The following is a 19,095-nucleotide window of genomic DNA, read 5'->3' on the forward strand; positions in this document are numbered from 1 at the left end:
TCCAGATCATATCCCTTAAGGTTCAGCTTAGGGGCGTCTTGATTTATGGTTAGAATGAATCAAGTTCTGTATTTTTACATCCTGCATGAACAATTAAATTAGTACTTAGATCCCTCTGCAATGATCCTTACTCCATTATTACTTTTACTGTGGTTTTTGCCTGCTTTCAATGACAGGAGTTGGAGAAGAAGGTGTGAGTTGTTTTCAAATTTGTTTTGGTGCTGCTAAATCTATCCACAGATTTGAAAAATTAATACAGGCTTGAAAATTCTTCAATGTTGCTTTTAATGCAAGAAAAGGAAACATTCCAAAATAAGGAAACTAATACATATTACCATAAAGAAATAAAGTCACAAAAACTAAACATCCTTAAGTTGTGATTTTAATACGGAGAGATTTCTTCTGAGAGCTTTGTGAGAGACGACGGATGAAGAGCAAGGCAACCAGTTGATACTACTTAATACTTATGGGACCTTCGAGCAAGTGACATTTCTGAAAGCCAGAATTTCTCTATTAAAAAGTCTGATTTTGAGGGGCTGGCTCCGCAGCCAAGTGGTTGGGTTTGCGCGCTCCGCTGCAGGCGGCCCAGTGTTTCGTTGATTCGAATCCTGGGCGCAGACATGGCACTGCTCATCAAGCCACGCTGAGGCAGTGTCCCACATGCCACAACTAGAAGGACCCACAACTAAAATATACAACTATGTACTGGGAGGCTTTGGGGAGAAAAAAGGAAAAAAATAAAATCTTAAAAAAAAAGAAAAGTCTGATTTTGAGTATGAGTTTTCAAAAAGAAATGCTATCACAATCACCTGAAAATTAAAAAAAAAACACAACAGGCTGGCCAAGTGGCGCAGTGGTTATGTGCGCAAGTTCCCCTTCTCGGCAGCCTGCAGTTCGCTGGTTCAGATCCCGGGTGTGGACATGACACCACTTGGCAAAAGCCATGCTGTGGTAGGCATCCCACGTATAAAGTGGAGGAAGATGGGCATGGATATTAGCTCAGGGCCAGTCTTCCTCAGCAAAAAGAGGAGGATTAGCAGTAGTTAGCTCAGGGCTAATCTTCCTCAAAAAAAAAAAAAAAAAAAAAAACACACAAAAAACAAAAAACAGATACCAGGGCTCCATCCCAGATCTAATGAACCTGGGGAGACCCAAGCATATGTTGAACTTGTAAGAAAGAGCTCTATGGGTGATTCTGGCACCCCTTGCTGGTTATGAAAAAACAGATCAGAGAACTTCCCAAGATTCCTTTTAAGTTTAAAAACAAAATGAAACACAACCAAAACAAAATTAAAAACACAGCACAAACATGGAGGACTGAATGGAGAAAGGGTAAGATCAAAGACAGAAAAGCTAAACTACACTTTCTGGCAGGTATTCAGCATGCTATTTTCACTAGTAAAAAATAGCTCCATTCATCCCCTCTCCCTAAAAGACAACCATACAAAAGCCCATCCAAAGCATGTTTTAATATTATTTGCCTCAATCTATAAGCAAAATGGAAAATAACTGACTTATTTAATAATTAATATAAATATAAAATGCTATCCTGAAAGGTAATCTTAGTTTTCATCACTAAAATATTATAAAAGCAAAGTATCGGTTAGGTGCTCCTCCTGTGTTCAGTGAGCCCTAACACAGATCTATTTATCTTACCCAGAATCTTCTATTATGTAGTTTACCATCTCTCCCTTCTATGAGAACATGAACTCCTGCAGGAGATGAATTTTGTTCTATCACTGTAGCCCTGGTACAAAATGAGACTTGGCACCAAGATGGCATCAACACGTATTTGTTGACTGGATGCCTGATTCTGCAATAAAAGCCCAGGTGCATGTGAATGTGCTCTTTCACCTAACCTCTAGTCTCAAAACGTTGGCTAACAGGGAGGAGAGTCGAAGGTCTCCATAAATAATTGACAAAGCAGACTTTAATAAATGGCTCACTTCATGCTATTTTCATAAAGCTGAGTAACATTATACGGTCTTTGAGACAAATTTAACTCATTTGGACTTATTTTAAATAATCTTATAAAATAATCAACCACTTTTTCCCGCCCCCACACAAAGGCAACAAAACTACTGTTTGAAACAAGTACACAATCACTGAGTGTCTTTTCTACACAGATGTTTAATTTTCATTAGCAGTTCTATTTGTCTAAAACCTTTTAATCTAGAATGTAATCTGTTAGGATGTGAGGTTAATACACCTAATCACATGCTTGTACAGATTTTTTTTTTTTAAGGAAGATTAGCCCTGAGCTAACTGCTGCCAATCTTCCTCTTTTTGCTGAGGAAGACTGGCCCTGAGCTAACATCCACGCCCATCTTCCTCTACTTTACATGTGGGACGCCTACCACAGCATGGCTTTTGCCAAGCGGTGCCTTGTCTGCACCTGGGATCCGAACCGGAGAACCCCCAGGCCGCCGAGAAGAGGAACGTGTGAAGTTAACCACTGCATCACTGGGCCGGACCCTGTACAGATTTTTATCAAATGAAACAAAAGAAATATCTGGATCCTTGAAAATAGCTAAAGACAAATAATGAGTTTACATAAGAGAAGTAATATAGTGTTTTACATTACGAAGCCACTTCAATAGGCTCTTCTGCTTTTTAAGAATATCAACCTCTAGTCTCATTCCTTAAATGCAAACTTTCCCAAGCATTCAAGAAACCCAGGTTACTTTAAGCATTTTTTCACAATTAGTCTTTGGCAGTAGAATGGTATCTGGTTTTAGCGCTAGCATTTTAATCGTGTGTGTGTGTGTGTGTGTGTGTGTGTTTTTGCACCTAGGATCTTTTTAAGGATATTTAGTGATCTCTTGCCAGGCTATTTTAAACTTAAATGAACTAAGTCACTTTCCTACCCGATATTTCTATGACTTATAGATCTCTAACCAATTCTTTACTTTAATATGAGCCATAAAATGAGTAGGTTACCCTTTGATTTTAATTTAAATTGTGTATATTTGTTTTGATAAAACCTTTTTCTCTTCCTTTATGCTTTTAATTATGTTATTCATTTATATTTCCAATTTTTGCCAGTAGAGGGAGTAAACTACCAAAGACTAGACTTCATATAGAAATCTATTACTAAAACCTAACTTTTTAAAGGTTTAAAGTACTATCATTCACTTCTTCTAATTATAGGCACCCTTTCAAAATATCCGACAGCATATACCAAAGTCAAAATTTGTTTCTGACCTACAATTTTTCTGGTATGCCAAATAACTCCTTTTCGATCTATAAGAAGATCTAAAAAGACAGTGCACTTAGAGAGTAAAAGGTACTAATTGCATTTCTAATCATTAATTTCCCATGATGTTCTGACAGCTGCTGTATTAATACTGAACAGCACATGTGAACAAAACTCTGACTACTGATACCACAACAGCAGCCTGCTTGTTCCACTGGGTAGTAGTGGTGTTACAAAGAAGAGTACAACATGGAGAAATTATAAAGAAAAACAAGGTATACAAGTGTAGTAGAAACAAACATAAGATTGCTAGGTGACAACACATGGTATATAATCTGTGACTTTCATTTTAACTTACTTTTAATTTTATAATTCATGAATATTTCTAATCATGTATCCATACAGAACTTTTTCTAAGCATTTAGAAATACACATAAATAAAATGTTGAAATTTTATAACAAAGATATATTTTTGCAACTTGCTTTTTTATTCAACTGAGAAAATCTTCATGGTAATGCATACAAAGGATAAGCCTATTTCAAAACTTTTCATAGATTTTACTAAAGTGACCTCTGTAATACCAACTTACAGACTTCACCAACTGTCTCCCTGAATTCAACTGTTAATTGTCACTAATCCTAAGGGTGAAAAAAAATCTCATTTTAGATTAATCTAATTTCCCATGTTTTGCTAATTTTTCTCTTGATATTTTCTATGCTAATAAAATATACATAAAAAATTTACCGTTTTAACCATTTCTAGGCTTACAATTCAGTGGCATTAAGTATATTCACATTGTTGTGCAACTATCACCACTACCCACCTCCAGAATTTTTTCATCCTTCCAAACAGAAACTCTCCACCCAGTTAAACAATAGCTCCCTATCTTCCCAGTAACTACTATTCAACTTTCTCTATGAATCTGCCCATTCTGCGGTACCTCACGTAAGTGGAATCACACAGTATTTGCCCCTTTGTGTCTGGCTTATTTAACTTAGATAAGGTTTTCAAGGTTCATTCATGTTGCAGTATGTATCAGAATTTCATTCCTCTTTAAGGCTGGGTAATATTGCGTGTATATATACCACATTTTATTCTTTATCTGTTGATGGACACCTGGATTGTTTCCACCTTTTGGCTATGGTGAATAATGCTGCTATAAACACTGATGTATAAATATAAATACTTGTTTGATTCCCTGGCTTTCGATTCTTTTGGTTATATACCTAGGTGTGTAACTGCTGGATCCTATGGTAATTCTATATTTCAATTATTGAGGAACTGCCAAACCATATTCCACAGCAGTTGTCATTCTACACTCCTACCAGCAATGCACAAGGGTTCCAATTTCTCCAAGTCCTCAAAACCACTTGTTATTTTCCATTGTTGTTTTTGTAACAGTCATCGTAATGGGTGTTTATTGACTAGACCAGACTAAATTCCTTCAGTAATGTATTCAGTCATTAAATAAAACGAGTAAATCTATGGCCAATCTTCTCTTTTTTCATGAATGTTTAGTAATCCTAAAAATTATTTTAAAGTAAAGCAACAGAGGGATGAATGAGGCCCACCACAGCCAGTTAATAACCTTCTGTTGGCTATAAAAAGCTACTGCCTTAACACATACTGAAAAGCCTTCAGGTTCATTCAAATTTCACCCAGTCTACAAATACCATCAAAATTATTCCAAGTGACAAACTCACACCTCATATTAATGAATGACTAATCTCCCTCCCAGTAGATTAAGACTATGGAACCAGCATAACCATGTGAATATTTAGACATGCTAATCTTTTGAGAGCTGGCTTAACATCACTGAATAGGTCTGCTTATGTGGTTTTGTTTACTTTTCAAGCTTATCTACGCTAATAAATCATAACTCTAAAATACTAAATAAGAAACTTGTTAATTAAGGTCATTAAACTCTTCTGACTCTGGCATTTATTTGGCAAAGGAAAGAACAAGCACCCACATCTCTTGCCTATTTTGTCATTTCACAAATCTGAAAGGGAGGGTGGAGTTAGGTCCAGTTTAGAATGGTCAAAGGGGTACCAACAATAAAAATCCGTTTTAGATATTTTTGCACATCAGAGTTTCTGTTATTTTATTATATGGTTGTCCAATAAACTAATCTTGCCCATAGAAGTTCAAATGTTACCCTAACACAAACAGATACAGATCTAAAAGGAGGTACCTGACCCTCTTGTTTTGCCCTACCTAACATCAGGATTGTTCGCTGCAAAACCAGAGCTTCACAGCTTCTCCACACTTCTGTCCCTCAAGCAATCATATACTTCGATTTGTTAGGTTCTTTTTCTTGAAAGACACACTGGCAGTAAACAGATCTAAATCTACTGCTGGTACCCTTTAATTAGATGCACAACACACACAACATTCTTCTTTTTCTCCAAGTACATTTTTAAACCATGACCAATGCAGGTGCTTTCCCAACCCTCAACATACTCACTACCCTTCTTTCAGTTATTCATCCATCGACAACAAATATTTACTGATGACTATTACTTTTCAAGCACTAGGGATAGAGCAGTGGTTAAGAAAACAAAGATCCTGCTCTTGTATTATTTAACACCGTATCCTACTGTTGACATCCTTAGATACAGTTCTGCTATACTATTAGCTCAAGAGACCAATCTTATTTGAACCATCAACCTCTTACTAAAATTATTTGTTAAGGAAAATCCAAACAAGCAAATCACTATGTTGATGAGAAGAGTGAACAGTAAGTTTAATTTAAATAAAGTGGATGTCTCCATTGAGAAAAATATATGTATTTCAAATTAATGGATGCTTCACAAATTTAGACTAACTGGAAAACAATCTGAAAAGATCCAAATTGTTGTACAATTTACTTAAGGAAATAATATCGTCTTCAATTTACATGCCCAGAGACATATTCGGAAATACTGTAAAATTTTCCCCATATAAATAGGCAATTCCAAGGTAACTGAATTTCTTCCTATAAGTTTAAAATCATATATAAAATTTTCATACAAAGTTTGTCATTAGCAAACATACTTTGCAGAATTTACACTTGAATCACCTATGACTTGTCAGGAATTCTGAATAACCAGAATCCAATCTGTTGTGTCTTTCACTACCTACAATTTTGTGGAAAGAAGAGAGATTTTGGAGAAGCTGCCTCTAATACCATGCGTTTAAACTGTGGCAATGTTCAGGCTCTTCATCTCTAAGAGATAATACCTTCCCTCAAAGTGCTGTTTTAAGGAAATAAATGAAAACGTATATAAACACTTAGCATCAAACCTAGTAAGCAGTTATTTTTTAATTAAGTTTGTCAAGAATGGTGCTTGAAGCATGGAGGGAGAGGGAAGAGGGGGAACAAAGAACAAGATAAAGTAAAACATAACATCTAACCCTAAACAGGACACAGTCTAATGGAAGGAACTAAAATTACAATGCGCTAAGTGCTATAAGAGACCGAGTGTTTGGAAAACACAGACTGGGAGACGTTAACTGACACTGAGAACCCAAGGACTTACAGAAAGAGTACTGGCTCTGAAAGAAAGAGTATTGAGTTCAAGAGAATGGGAATGTGGGAAAGAACATGTCCTTTTCAGCAAAGGCTCACAACATGAAAGAACATAACATGCCCTAAGAAATGTACAATTTTATAACAGATGAATTACAGGGAAGAAAGAATGGAATGTTGGAGATCAAGCTAGTAAGACAGACTGCAACCAGGTTGTGAAGTGCCTACTATAATCTTACTAAGAAATATAAGTATGGACTTTATCTTTTGGATAATGGAAAACCATCAGAAAATTTTAAGCAAGGAAGTGACGCAATCTAATTTAAATTTTATAATGATGCCACCATAAGTGGATAGCCTGGGCACAAGGAAGCAGAGCAGTAATCAAAAGCTTATTTCAAGAGAGATGGACCTGAGTTTCAATAATAGCAGTGGCAGGAAGAAGAGAAAGGATATACACAAATAAGATATAGAAGGAAGAATCTAAGATTTGTCGATGGGTGGATGGGGTAGGTGGGCAAGAAGGCAGAAGAGCAAAGAATAGCTAGGGGGATAGTGCTGTCACGTGCTGAGAACCTAAGAATAAACTGTGGGAAAAGGGATTGGGACATACTGTATTCTGAGGAGACGTAACAAGTGCTTACAGGAGGGAAGCAGGTGTATGTGTGAATTAGGAATGAAGATTTGGGAGTTACTTATGCAGACAAGGTAGTCACACGAATGACTGACCAGCAAAAGACATGCTGAGCAAGAAGAAATAGTAAAAGACTGAACCTACTGATATTTAAAGGGCAAGATGAAAAGACAACTAGAAAATCTAAGAGTAGCAGTATTCCAGAAACCAGAGAAGGAAAAGGCTTTTAAAAGGGAGGTCAGAGCTAAAAAGTGTGACATGAACAAGAGGTGAAACGAAATAAAGACCTTTAAAAGGCCATAGGATGTTTTTTTTAACTGACAGATATTTTTAAAACATTTTTCTGAGACTAAAGAATCAAAATAACATTGTAAGAACTGAAAACCATAAGACTCTTTAGAAAGCACTACCACCTTAACAATTACTACATTAATTCGGATTTCATCTCCCAAGAATACTCTTTGTATTTTAATTCTGCATCAGGGTAAATACGACTTGTACATACAAATTTTGTACAAACCATCTTTGGGGAGTCTGACAACATTTGGAACTTGTTTAATGTTTAATGTATCATGCACCATACGATAAAAGTATGGTTTAGTAATGTGTAATAATTCTTACAAGGGAAATTCAAATAAAAGGAGAGAAAAATAGAAGCAAAAGAAGCCCAATTATTTGAACCCTTTGTCAATAAATTAAATCAACATGAAATAATTAATGAGACAATAATTAATGAGACAATAGATTAAAAGCTTAAAGACTCATCAGGTCCAAGGAGCATCTTCTAAACGCACAGGACATTTAAAAGTTCCTTAACATTTACTGATGCCAATCTGCTAATTAGTCTGCTAATGAGTCTACCCACAATGTATTTACTTACTGCCTTTTAATTTCTTTAGTGTCTTAAAACATACTATTAAAGTGTAACTTTGGGATTGTGAAAGGTCTATGCAAATACACTTATCCCATCACTCTACTTCCATTACGTGTCACCTCCCAAGTAGCTGTCACAATTTTTCAGTAACTTCTTTGAACATGCTTAACATGTTATTAGCACTGAGTCGAATAAACACAATTTGGATTGCAAAGTTTAACTTCTTCTCTTCAGACATTAAGACTTTTTATCTTGTGACCCATAACTCAGTTTTCTAATTCAAAAACTGAAACCAGTAGCTGCATGTTATGTAGAAATGACAAGTTTTAAAATGTCTCTATTCATATTAAATTTTAATTAATAGAAAACTGAAACAATTTCTAACCTAAACCATCAAGACAATTATCACTAAAACCAAAAATTACTTCATACAAATATGAAGGGACAGTCATTTGGCTTTGATAAGTTATTTAAACCATTACTAACTGTTAAAATTAAGCACTCGACTTGAAAGTGTCAAACGCAAAAAACAGTTCTGAGGCTTCATAATTAAAAATTAAAATAAAAAGCTAAATATGGCTAACTCTAGACCTAAATCTATGCAGTAACATTCTAAAAAACTTTTAAAAAGAATTTATAATTGTCTTATTTAAGCTAATGAAAATAATGTAATATAATCAGAAACTATAGTTCAACGTGCAGCATCTAGTAATAATGGCATACCTTTTCTTTCTGTTTTCTGTGCAGGGACAGAAGATGTGGGTGTAGGCAGTTTTGATAAAGTAGATGCTCCATTAGCATCAAATGATTTCTTTGGCTGGTGATCAGACTGTAGCGTAAATGGACTAGAAGGAACAGTGCTTGGGGTAGCAGTTGGATGAACCACTGGTTTGATGGGGTGCTGTACTGGCGTAGAACTACTGTGAGTCTCTGCTCTTGGCAGTCTGTAGTCTCTGTCATTGTGTCTGCTTGTCTGAGACAAAATATTCTGTGGGAGCAAACTACTGGCATCACTGGAATGCTTGTCTTCCACTTTAGTTCACAGTTCGAAAAAAGAGATGTTGGAATGACAGAAGGAGGAAGAAAAAAGATTACGTTAGAATCCTGTCTTTAACATCAGCTAATTTACCAACATACTTGTACCTCTATCTTTTCATAAAACTGCAAGACCAGTTAGAGTCTGCAGTTTTGGCTCTAGCATATAAACATCCAAATACTGGAAGAGGAATTTTAGCTCAACTATAAATATTAATCTATACTCAGATTTCAAGTGGGCTACAAGTCTTTGGGGATTCTTTAGCACCACACCGTAGTCCAAACAAAACATTAAAAAAAAAATATCAATATATGGAGTTATAACCTTTTACTCAAATAAAAAACTTTTAAATATTTTAAAAATAGAAAACGTAAATGGTTCATTCTTTTAAAATATGGACCACAGGTTCTAATAAGTGACTGAATTATCCACAGTGGTTCAACTGCAAAGGAAGAGTAGCTTTACCAGCCTGATTTTTCTGAATACTCAAGCAGCTGATTAGTGGGCTCTATGTGCTAGGGATTAAATAAACTCATTGTGGGATGGCTGAATTTATGATGAACTGTGCATTCAATAAGTAAATCAATTCATGTTTTAAATAATGCTAACAAACATCAGTGTTATAAAATCAAGTTATAGATAATGCTATCTGAAAATAGAAGTCCTACATCTGCAGCAAAGTCAGAAAAATCTACTTGCTATTATCAGTTCTATTAAAAACAGGTCCTCTTCCAATTTAAAGCCACAAAAATATTTTAAACTCAGAAATAAGTACTTCTGCTTACACAAAAAGATTACAAAAGAAGAAAAATTTGAAAAATCACAGTAATAAAATTTATATATATAAAAAAATCGCTAGCTTACATTACAATACTCTAATCAGTCACTAAAGAATTAGAGCAATTTCCAAATAGAGAAACATCTTAAGATTCAAGTACATGGTACATAATGGTATTACCAAAGGATACCCTCCCTGATGAATATTGTGTTGTTTTTTCCAATTCATGCTTCCTCCAAGTCTAGAGACCAAGACAGCACAAAGAAGGAAGTAAGCTTAAGTCTACAAGGCAGTTTTCAAGTTGTCAGTGCACAACTCCTACATGTTACACCATGACAAAAGGTACTGGGCACTGCCAAAAAAACTTCACTCATATCCCAACACAAGCTCTTAGACTTAAATGAAATTTAGTGTTATAAACTACACATATATTATCAGAAAAATGAATAGACTGAGCTATCACAGCAGAATGCAAACACCTGTTGCACGATATTAACTCATCAGTAAACTATCACAGTGCATGCACATAAAACTTAAGAATACTACTACAACAGAAGCTTTTAGGGTCAAATATAACAGAAATAATACCATGCCCAATTCCCACCAATCCTGTCACTTGATTACCTAGAACTTTTATTTCCTCAACCAAGAAAACACTCTTCCAGTTCTGTATGACTACAATCAAAATGTATCAAGTAAATGTATTCCCATGAAATGAATGATGATACTACTTCTAACATTCCTAAGTTTTGGAGAAAAACTCCAGCAGCAGCATTAGAGGAATTGAGGAAGCTATAGCTCCAGCAGCCTTCTATTCCTTGGCAACTCTAGAGAGAACACAGTTAAAGCGGCGACTATCTGCATACTTCCCCCCCCCCCCCCGCCACCAACAAGGATATTTAGCAAATGTCTGGAGACATTTTTGGTTGTCTCTCTAAAATCTGTTTTCCTACCTTTAACTCTTTACATATAAAATCCTTCCAATCCTCCCACGTCCCCTACAGACAGACAGACAGACAGACAGACACACACACACACACACACTTCTTTTGTTGGCAGTTAGGAACCACAAACCTTAAGGTTTACCCTATATGAACACCAAGGTACTACACATATGGGAAAACTCTGCCAACATTTTTTGAATACACAAAGTGAAGCACTTAAATGGCTTAGTGACTTTATTACTACCACAACAAGTATAGCTCGGTTGACCAATTTAAAAAAAAAAGCAGCAATATAGCTAAGGTACTTTCTCAAACATTACTTAAAACTCAAAAAGTGTGATACATGACTACATTTCAACACAATGACAGACGCACTGACTCACCATCTGCACTTCTAGAAATTCAGCTAAGGAAGTAATCAGCTAAGTGCGCAGAAATAGGAATCACAGCATTGTTTACAGTAAGAAAAGGCTAAAACACCCAAGTATCCATGGATAGAGAATTATTTATAAATGAAGGCACATGGAAAAAATGAAATACCATGCAGTCAATATAACAAGTGCAGAATTATAAACAGGGAAGCATATCCTTGAAATATTACTGAACAAAACAAAGGTTAAAAACAGTAGTATCTCTCATTTTTGGTGTAAAATACATAAATATGTAATTTTTATACACATTTATGTACAGACAGAAAAAAGTGTAAGTCTGCAAATGTTCTGGGTCATGAGATTAAAAATTTTTCCTTCTTCTTACCTTTTCAATAACAAATATCCCTTGCTTTTGAAATCACAAAGAAAAAAACTCACCTATTGTTTTTTTTGTTTTTGAAAGAAAAAGATGTACAAATAAACAATTTAAAAACACAATTCTGATTTTATTTCCTTCAAGATGGCTTATTAAAAAGACAAAAATAATATTTTTACTTCCATCAGTATTTCTATAAGATTTCTAATTCCCCCCCATCATTTACTCTACTCCAATAGAGAGATGACTTAAATGATAGGTTATGTGGGAAAGAATAAAGTAGACATACTAGGCTGTGATCTTTTTCCTCTCTCAGAACTATTAGCCAATAAGTGGAGAGGCCTGGCCTAAGAACTAAAAAAAAATTATTTTTACACCCATTTGCTATTTTTTCTTGCTACTCCTCCCCCAATTTGTTCAGGAGGCCCACAAGCTGGGTGGCATTCTTTTTTTTTTTTTCTAACTTGGAGAGTAAAACCAGTATCTCATCTTTAATAGTTTGCCAAAAGTCAGTTACTTAAGATATTAAGTGAAATGGGACTAGAACTTAAGTCTTCTGTCTCAAAATACAATATTCTTAATTTTATGACTTCAGTACTTTAAAAGATTTTGTTTTCTAAGAATTAAGTACCATTTCACTAATATAAATCAATATCCTCTGCTGAGACCAAATACATTCTCTACTTTTTGAGTTAGAGGAGGAGAATTCCAACACTTAAGCCTAAGAATTCCAAGAACACATCTTAAAATTGTTCTCAAAATTTCATAATTTGATAAAGAGTCTAAGAACTCTATGTGACATCTAAATTTTATCCTGGACAAAGGAAGCCACTGGGAATAGAATACGTTTAGTACAAGTTTCAAGTTCAAATTTAATTTGAATTAAAAAACAAACGTATGCTACCCATATTGTCCCACTTGGACAAAATCTAGCCTCAGAAGAACATTCAGGTGTGCACACAGCATGGAGATGTTACACAGATCTATGATCATGGTGAAATCAGTTTTCGAATATAAGGATAAACAAGTTTCTCACTGCTAACACAAAACACCAACAGGTACTTTGATGTCCCTATCTGTGCATGGCTACAATTCAATTATTAGATTGGCACCCAGGGAGTTTTGGATGGGATTTCAGTGTCCAGCAGTTTAACAGGACATAATTCGGGGGCGGGGGGGGGGGGGGCAGGAAGAAAGATCTTGTTTTAGAATGAAGTCAATCCAGGGGCCAGCCAGGGGGCAGAGTGGTCAAATTTCTGTGCTCCACTTTGGCTGCCCAGGGGGCACAGGTTCAGATCCCAGGCACAGACCTACACACCACTGATCAAGCCATGCTGTGGCAGCATCCCATATACAAAACAGAGAAGACTGGCAACAGATGTTAGCTTAGGGACAACCTTCCTCTCCAAAAAACAAAAGAAGTCAACCCCCAACATGAAATTTTATTTTTCACCAACTCAACTGCATTATAGCCATTATGGGTAGCGATGAACACATGTGTACCACTCCATCGTGTACCCTTTCCCATCTTAGCAAACAAATGGTGAAAGGTGGGGGGACAGACCCAACATAAAAGAAACCCTATATATTTCTACTTATTTTAGTTGACACATGTCAATGGCTATGCATATTGATTTGTAAAGCAAATGAACTACAAAAATGAATCAAACCTTATACTGTTTCAAAGAAAAACATTAAATACTTACTTCCACTGGCAAACCCACTAGTGGCTGTTGCTTGCATCACCTCTCTTCTGTAATCTCTATCTTTTGGGAAGCTATTAACTGCCAGCTTGTTTGCTTCTTTTTGCCTCTGTTCTCTAAAAATCAAAAATAGATAAACCCATAAAAATTAAATGAGGTACAATGAGTCTACATATAACACTTTCAGCCAAACGCTCAGAAGAAGGGAACATGGTCATATCATTTAACTGGTGTGGGAGATGGGATGGAGCAAACATGAATGTTTCTCACTGAAGGCAACACTTTACCAATTATTTATATGCCATTAACCCTACAACCAAACCTCTGTAATATTAATTCTACATATATAATGGAAACATACTATTGTCTGACAAGAAATATAAAAATTTCTCTTATAAATTATTATAAGGGACATGCATAAATGTAGACTAATATAAATTTTTTAATTAAAAATATACAGACTGTTCACAAGGCCCTTGTGGACAGTTACTTATCTGTCCTGTATTTTTTTTCATCTTTTGTTTTTTAAGGTAAAGAGAAATTATGGAAAAGACAGACAATGGGCCAACCACTGCAATTAAACTTAGAATGTTTACTGTTCTAAGGTGTTAACCTGTAAATCAAGAACAAGAAATACTATTCAATTATATTAAGAGTAAATACCTTTCAAGCCACTCTTTCGGTTTTTCCCATTGTGAAACTTCTGTTCGACAATTGTAGTAGTATTTTTTCCCAGAAGAGCTAATATGCTCAGACCAGTCATCTGCAGAATCATAAGGCTTAAAAATATATTTTTAAAAATTAGAAAATGTTAATACTATCTAACCACTTGATATAAAATATCAAGAATATCAACGGCTTTCAAAGCATACATATGGCAAAAGACTTATGAGATAAAGGTGCCCCGACCTAGGATGCAATTATCTGCATATATATCTTAGACGACCTTAGTCTAAAAAACTTTCAAAGATAACAATGGAAAACCCTATAAAACATCAAATTAAACAGAGTAATAAATATTAATTAGGCACAGGAAGAAAAATGCAAAATTAGCATCTTGAATTTAGAAAAGCATTACGAAAGTTCCCCATTATCCTAATTTTAACTGCTGAAATCCAGTCACGTGGGGAGGGGTTGCTGGGAACCCACTCTCAAGTGACTCGACGGTATGAGAGCACATCACTTCCAAACTCCCTAAGGCACAAAAGTAATCACAAACAGTGTAACAAACAACAACCTGCCTGTATTTACTGTTACTTGGTGGAAAAATGCACAAAAAATTTTTTTAATGTAAACACAAAGCTAATTAAAAACTATAAATTTGTTTCACATTCAAAATCCATGAGATGGGTCAAGTATTAACTAAACCTTATCTCACAAAACATATAGGATCAGCAGCATCACTCATTTTTCCTGTAACTAAAACTGGTCTTCACAAGTTCTCAGATACAGTCTCCTTAAGGTATTTTATAGGCACTATAAAATTATAATAAAATTAGAAAAATCTGCAAGTCTCAGTTTTCATGGCACTCATCTCAAAAAGGGTCAAGTTTAAGTGCCTGCACAGGCCCCAGGAAAACTGGTAGAAACCCAAGTATACTTCTAGATGAAGGGCACTATTTTTTCAAAAGAGCTTTGAGATTAAAATGAAACAATGCTATACTCTGGTAGTCTTTCTTCTGGGTTCACCAGAGTGTATATCTACCAAAAAAAAAAAAAACCCAAAAATAAACAAAAAAAACAACTTGAGGAAAAGAACTCTTATGCCCTGGCTACTCAGTTTTAATTTTACCAAGTAGTAAATGAGCTGAGAGAACAGAACTTACGGGTTGTCCACAGGTCACAAAACTAGTTAATGGCAGAAGAAAGGATCAAAACTCAGGTTTCCAGATGCCCATTATTTAATGCACTAAATCAACACCAACTCCGGAAACGTCGTTATAATTTTGAGGGTAGCTGAAGAAATACTACAGATTCTGCCATATGTTTATGCTCTCGGGTTTATGTCCCAAGAAAATGAAGCTATTGGAAATCAGTCCTCTGCCTCCAAACCTCTAAAATCAATGGAGAGTTAATTCTCAATCCCCCTAGTTTCCAGAAGTAGGCTACACCAAGCTGCAGGGACCCATTTCGAGAAGCCCAAATTCACAAAGTTCTTCTCTACCACCAACCACTCCCTAAACCTATATTATTATGCAAACTGAGACCTTGTGTGGATGTATCTAGAAGATTTGGTTTACTTGGCAAGGGGTTATATGGGATTACTGGACAGGTCTGAAGACAGAATAAGATTTGAAGCAGGCAGACAGAAGACATCAAGAGTAGAGCAGAGTGGTCAAGACCAATGCTCTTGTTACCTGTCCTGGAAGAGGTAAGGAGTTTGCATCAGAATATGTATTCAACACATTGCTTCCCTCGCCACAAAGTCTTGCTTTATGAAAACGAAGAAATTCAGCTCAACCAAACAGTGTATTTAACAACACAATTTACATTTTGGCACAACCTCCAGGATAGTTAGAAGTTCACACATCAGAACTCTGAACAGCATGGGTCTACAACACTGCACTAATTTTGCTTATCAAATCCTGGGTCAGTACAAGTTAACGTCTTACTTAATGAAATGTGTTCCAGAGCACAAGATTACAATCACATACCAGTAACTTTAGCTTATCTTCTCCACCCCGCTTCCATCCTCAAAAAAGGTTATGGCGGGGGAACCCCTTTAAGCAATGGGGTAATTTTTAAAATGCTGATGTGCAACAGGAAGTGTTAAATTTCTTTTCACGGTTTTGTCAGTTTTACTGAGGTATAATTGACAAATAAGATATTTAAAATGTACATAGTGATAAGTTGATATACAAATACATTGTGATAGTATTCCACTCATCTAGTTAATTAACACATCCATCATCTCACATACTTACCTTCTTTTTGGTGAGAACATGTAAGTCCTACTCTGTTAGCAAATTTCAACTATATAATACAGTGTTATCAATTATTGTTACCATATTATACATTAGATCCTCAGGTGTTCAATTTCTTGATTTTAAAAAAAGAATATCTAAAACTAAGAACAAACAAAAGGCCTGCAAACATTTCAAGGTTTCTAAACTGGGCTTGATGTAGTCGCCAACACATGCTCTAAGGCAGCAACTCTCCAACTGTTGTCCAGGAACCCTTGAAGGATCCCGAGACCATTTCACATGATCAAAACTATTTTCATAATAATACTAAGACAATTTTGTCTTTTTTCTCCTCAAGCTATCACAAGAACACAGTGGGGTTTTCTCAGAAGCTGTACAGATTTGATATCACAAAGACTGACTGCAGAGCAGATATGAAATTATAAGTACCTTCTATTGAGTCGAGCATTAAAGAGAAACTGATGTTTTTAGAAATAGTTATTTTTCATAAAAATAGACTGCATATGCTAACATGTAATGGGTTTATAACTGATTTTTAAATGAATTATTTTTCAAATTTATCAGTTTTAATTTTTAATATGGTAAATGCTGATGACAGAGTCCACATAAACAAAAGCTCCCAATTTTCATGAATAGAGAGGTCTTGAGACTAAAAAGTATGAAAATGGTTGCTCCAAAAGAACAGCACTAAACAGTTACTGAGGCACCTATCTGCTCTCCTTCAATTCAAAATGTCTTTTAAAACTCTTATATGAATGCTGCTTTTCTCTTCTTAAAAAAAAAAAGCATCTACTTTTCCACTCTCTCCCTGAAATACAGAGTCCCGTTACTTCTTTTCTAAGTTAAACTATGGAAAAGAAACAATCCTGGAATTAATTTATGAATTATTAATAAAGAATAGTTCATTAAATAACAGCATCAAAGATGGCATTCGCTGTAACAAAAAATTTCATGGCATCCTAAGAGTTCTCTGATAAATTTCTTTTTTTTTTAAAATTAAGTAGAATATCTTCAGGCAAGACTGCTTACAAAGAACAGATTCTAAGGGCCTCAAACTTGGCTACAAAACATGCAAAAGATTTAATTGATAACAAAAGGAACTGGAATATAAATGCAAAGTTATCTAGGACTGAATTTAAAGCACTTCCAAGCAAATCAAAACTGACGAAGGATACTTAGAAGGAAAGATTCCAATTATAATGTCTGTAAGTAGAAATAAAATATTTTTTCCTAAATGAAGACACTCAATTCAGAGGCCTCTAAAAAAAAAAAACCACAAATACGAATAACTAATCTAAAACAGTCTACGTAACATCTCTAAGTCCTATCATGACTTAGATTAGGAAAAAGGAGGCATTCAAGAAGCTTTTCCTAAATATTTACCATGAGCAAGGCTCTGTGTTAAACAACAATAAATGTTCATCATAGGACTTAGCAGGGAACTACATGTGAATGTCTTAACGTAATACTGAAAAAATATGGTAATTTCAACTCACCTTTCAACAGTTCACTTGATAAATATATATAAATATAAATCACCCATACAACCAAATGTCTGTGTAGATAACTCTAATATTATTACTGATTTCCCAAGAAAGATTTAAAATGTGAAAACCTCAAAGAGAAAAAAACTCACTTTTTAAAAAAGCTATTCCCTATTTTAACCTGGGCTAAAATAACGTCTTAACCTTGGTTACCTGATATTCATCTATTTATTCTTTCATTATGAAAATATTAGATGAAAGGGACTTTTATGTTTTACTTACTACCTAAAAAATTCTACTGGAAGAGATTTTAAGACAAAGAAAAAGTCAGTTTACAAGTAACCTTCAGAAATGTTCAAAAGCCAACTTCCCAGGTAAGATTAAATTAGTTTGTAAATGACATATGATGTGTCATGCCCAGTGAATACAGAATAATGAAAGAGACCACTACTTGGAGGTTAATTACATACCACAGTTGAAATCTACAGACAGGGAAACCAATTCTGAAAACACCTAACATTTAATCCATTCTGGTAATGATCTTCAGTTTCCAGTCACATAATGAAATCCCCTGACACCCTTTATGGTTTCGGTCTTTCAAGCTTATCTGATGCTTATTATTTGTTCTTTCTGATTTTACTATGTTAATCCATTTCTTGAAAATCAAAATAATCAGAATCTGTTTTCCTTGAATAAGGAATTTTTTCAGCAGACAAATACCAAATGTGAACTGTCAGTGATAAATGGAGCTTCACGTTAGCGCTATTTTAATGGGTCCATTTTTCACAAAAACAGAGATATTCATTCTAAAATCTTGAGTACATGTTTTATTGAACATGACTCATCACAAGGAGTTTGATGGTAACACCTGTGAAGGTTTATCAAGCTGTTGTATCAGCCTCAACACTACCCTTCTATATTCTGTTTCCTGATGCAGGGCTGGGATAATGCAAATTACATTCTATTTAGCCAGGTGACCTTCTGTTAGATTCTGTCAATACACAGTAGGCATTAGAGGAAGACTGGAAGGCAGGGAAAGGAGAAGCCTAGCAGCCACAGTTGGTTTCAGTTTCCAGCTCTCTGCTATCCACTCCAGACCAGAACTAGCATCATCATACCACTCAGAAGTACTATCACCAGCTCTGTAGGGCTCCTCATCTAAGCTCTTAGGTTCTGATAATCCCAAACTCTTCCTTTTATTTCCCAGCCCTAAGGGGTAATCACTATATATGTGTTACCTCAGTGTTCCCTTTTGTTTTTCCA

General features: G+C 35.2%; 1 protein-coding gene across 18 annotated transcripts in view; it reads right to left on the reverse strand.

Annotated features, from left to right (window-relative positions):
• The window catches only part of WAC (WW domain containing adaptor with coiled-coil), a 79,590-nt gene that overhangs the window by 14,815 nt on the left and 45,680 nt on the right, over positions 1 to 19,095 (reverse strand). For 10 of the 18 annotated variants that reach the window (XM_014859076.3, XM_070501078.1, XM_044762445.2 and 7 more), the window contains exons 5-7: positions 14,088 to 14,203; positions 13,428 to 13,540; positions 8,940 to 9,248 (exon numbers count right to left, since the gene is read on the reverse strand). In XM_014859076.3, the coding sequence (XP_014714562.1) occupies positions 8,940 to 9,248; positions 13,428 to 13,540; positions 14,088 to 14,203 (538 nt within the window). The remainder of the gene's footprint in view (positions 1 to 8,939; positions 9,249 to 13,427; positions 13,541 to 14,087; positions 14,204 to 19,095) is intronic. The other 8 variants (XM_070501086.1, XM_070501084.1, XM_070501085.1 and 5 more) reach the window with 1 other exon arrangement.

This window comes from Equus asinus, chromosome 29 (genome assembly GCF_041296235.1).
Source record: "Equus asinus isolate D_3611 breed Donkey chromosome 29, EquAss-T2T_v2, whole genome shotgun sequence".
Lineage (NCBI taxonomy): Eukaryota > Metazoa > Chordata > Mammalia > Perissodactyla > Equidae > Equus > Equus asinus.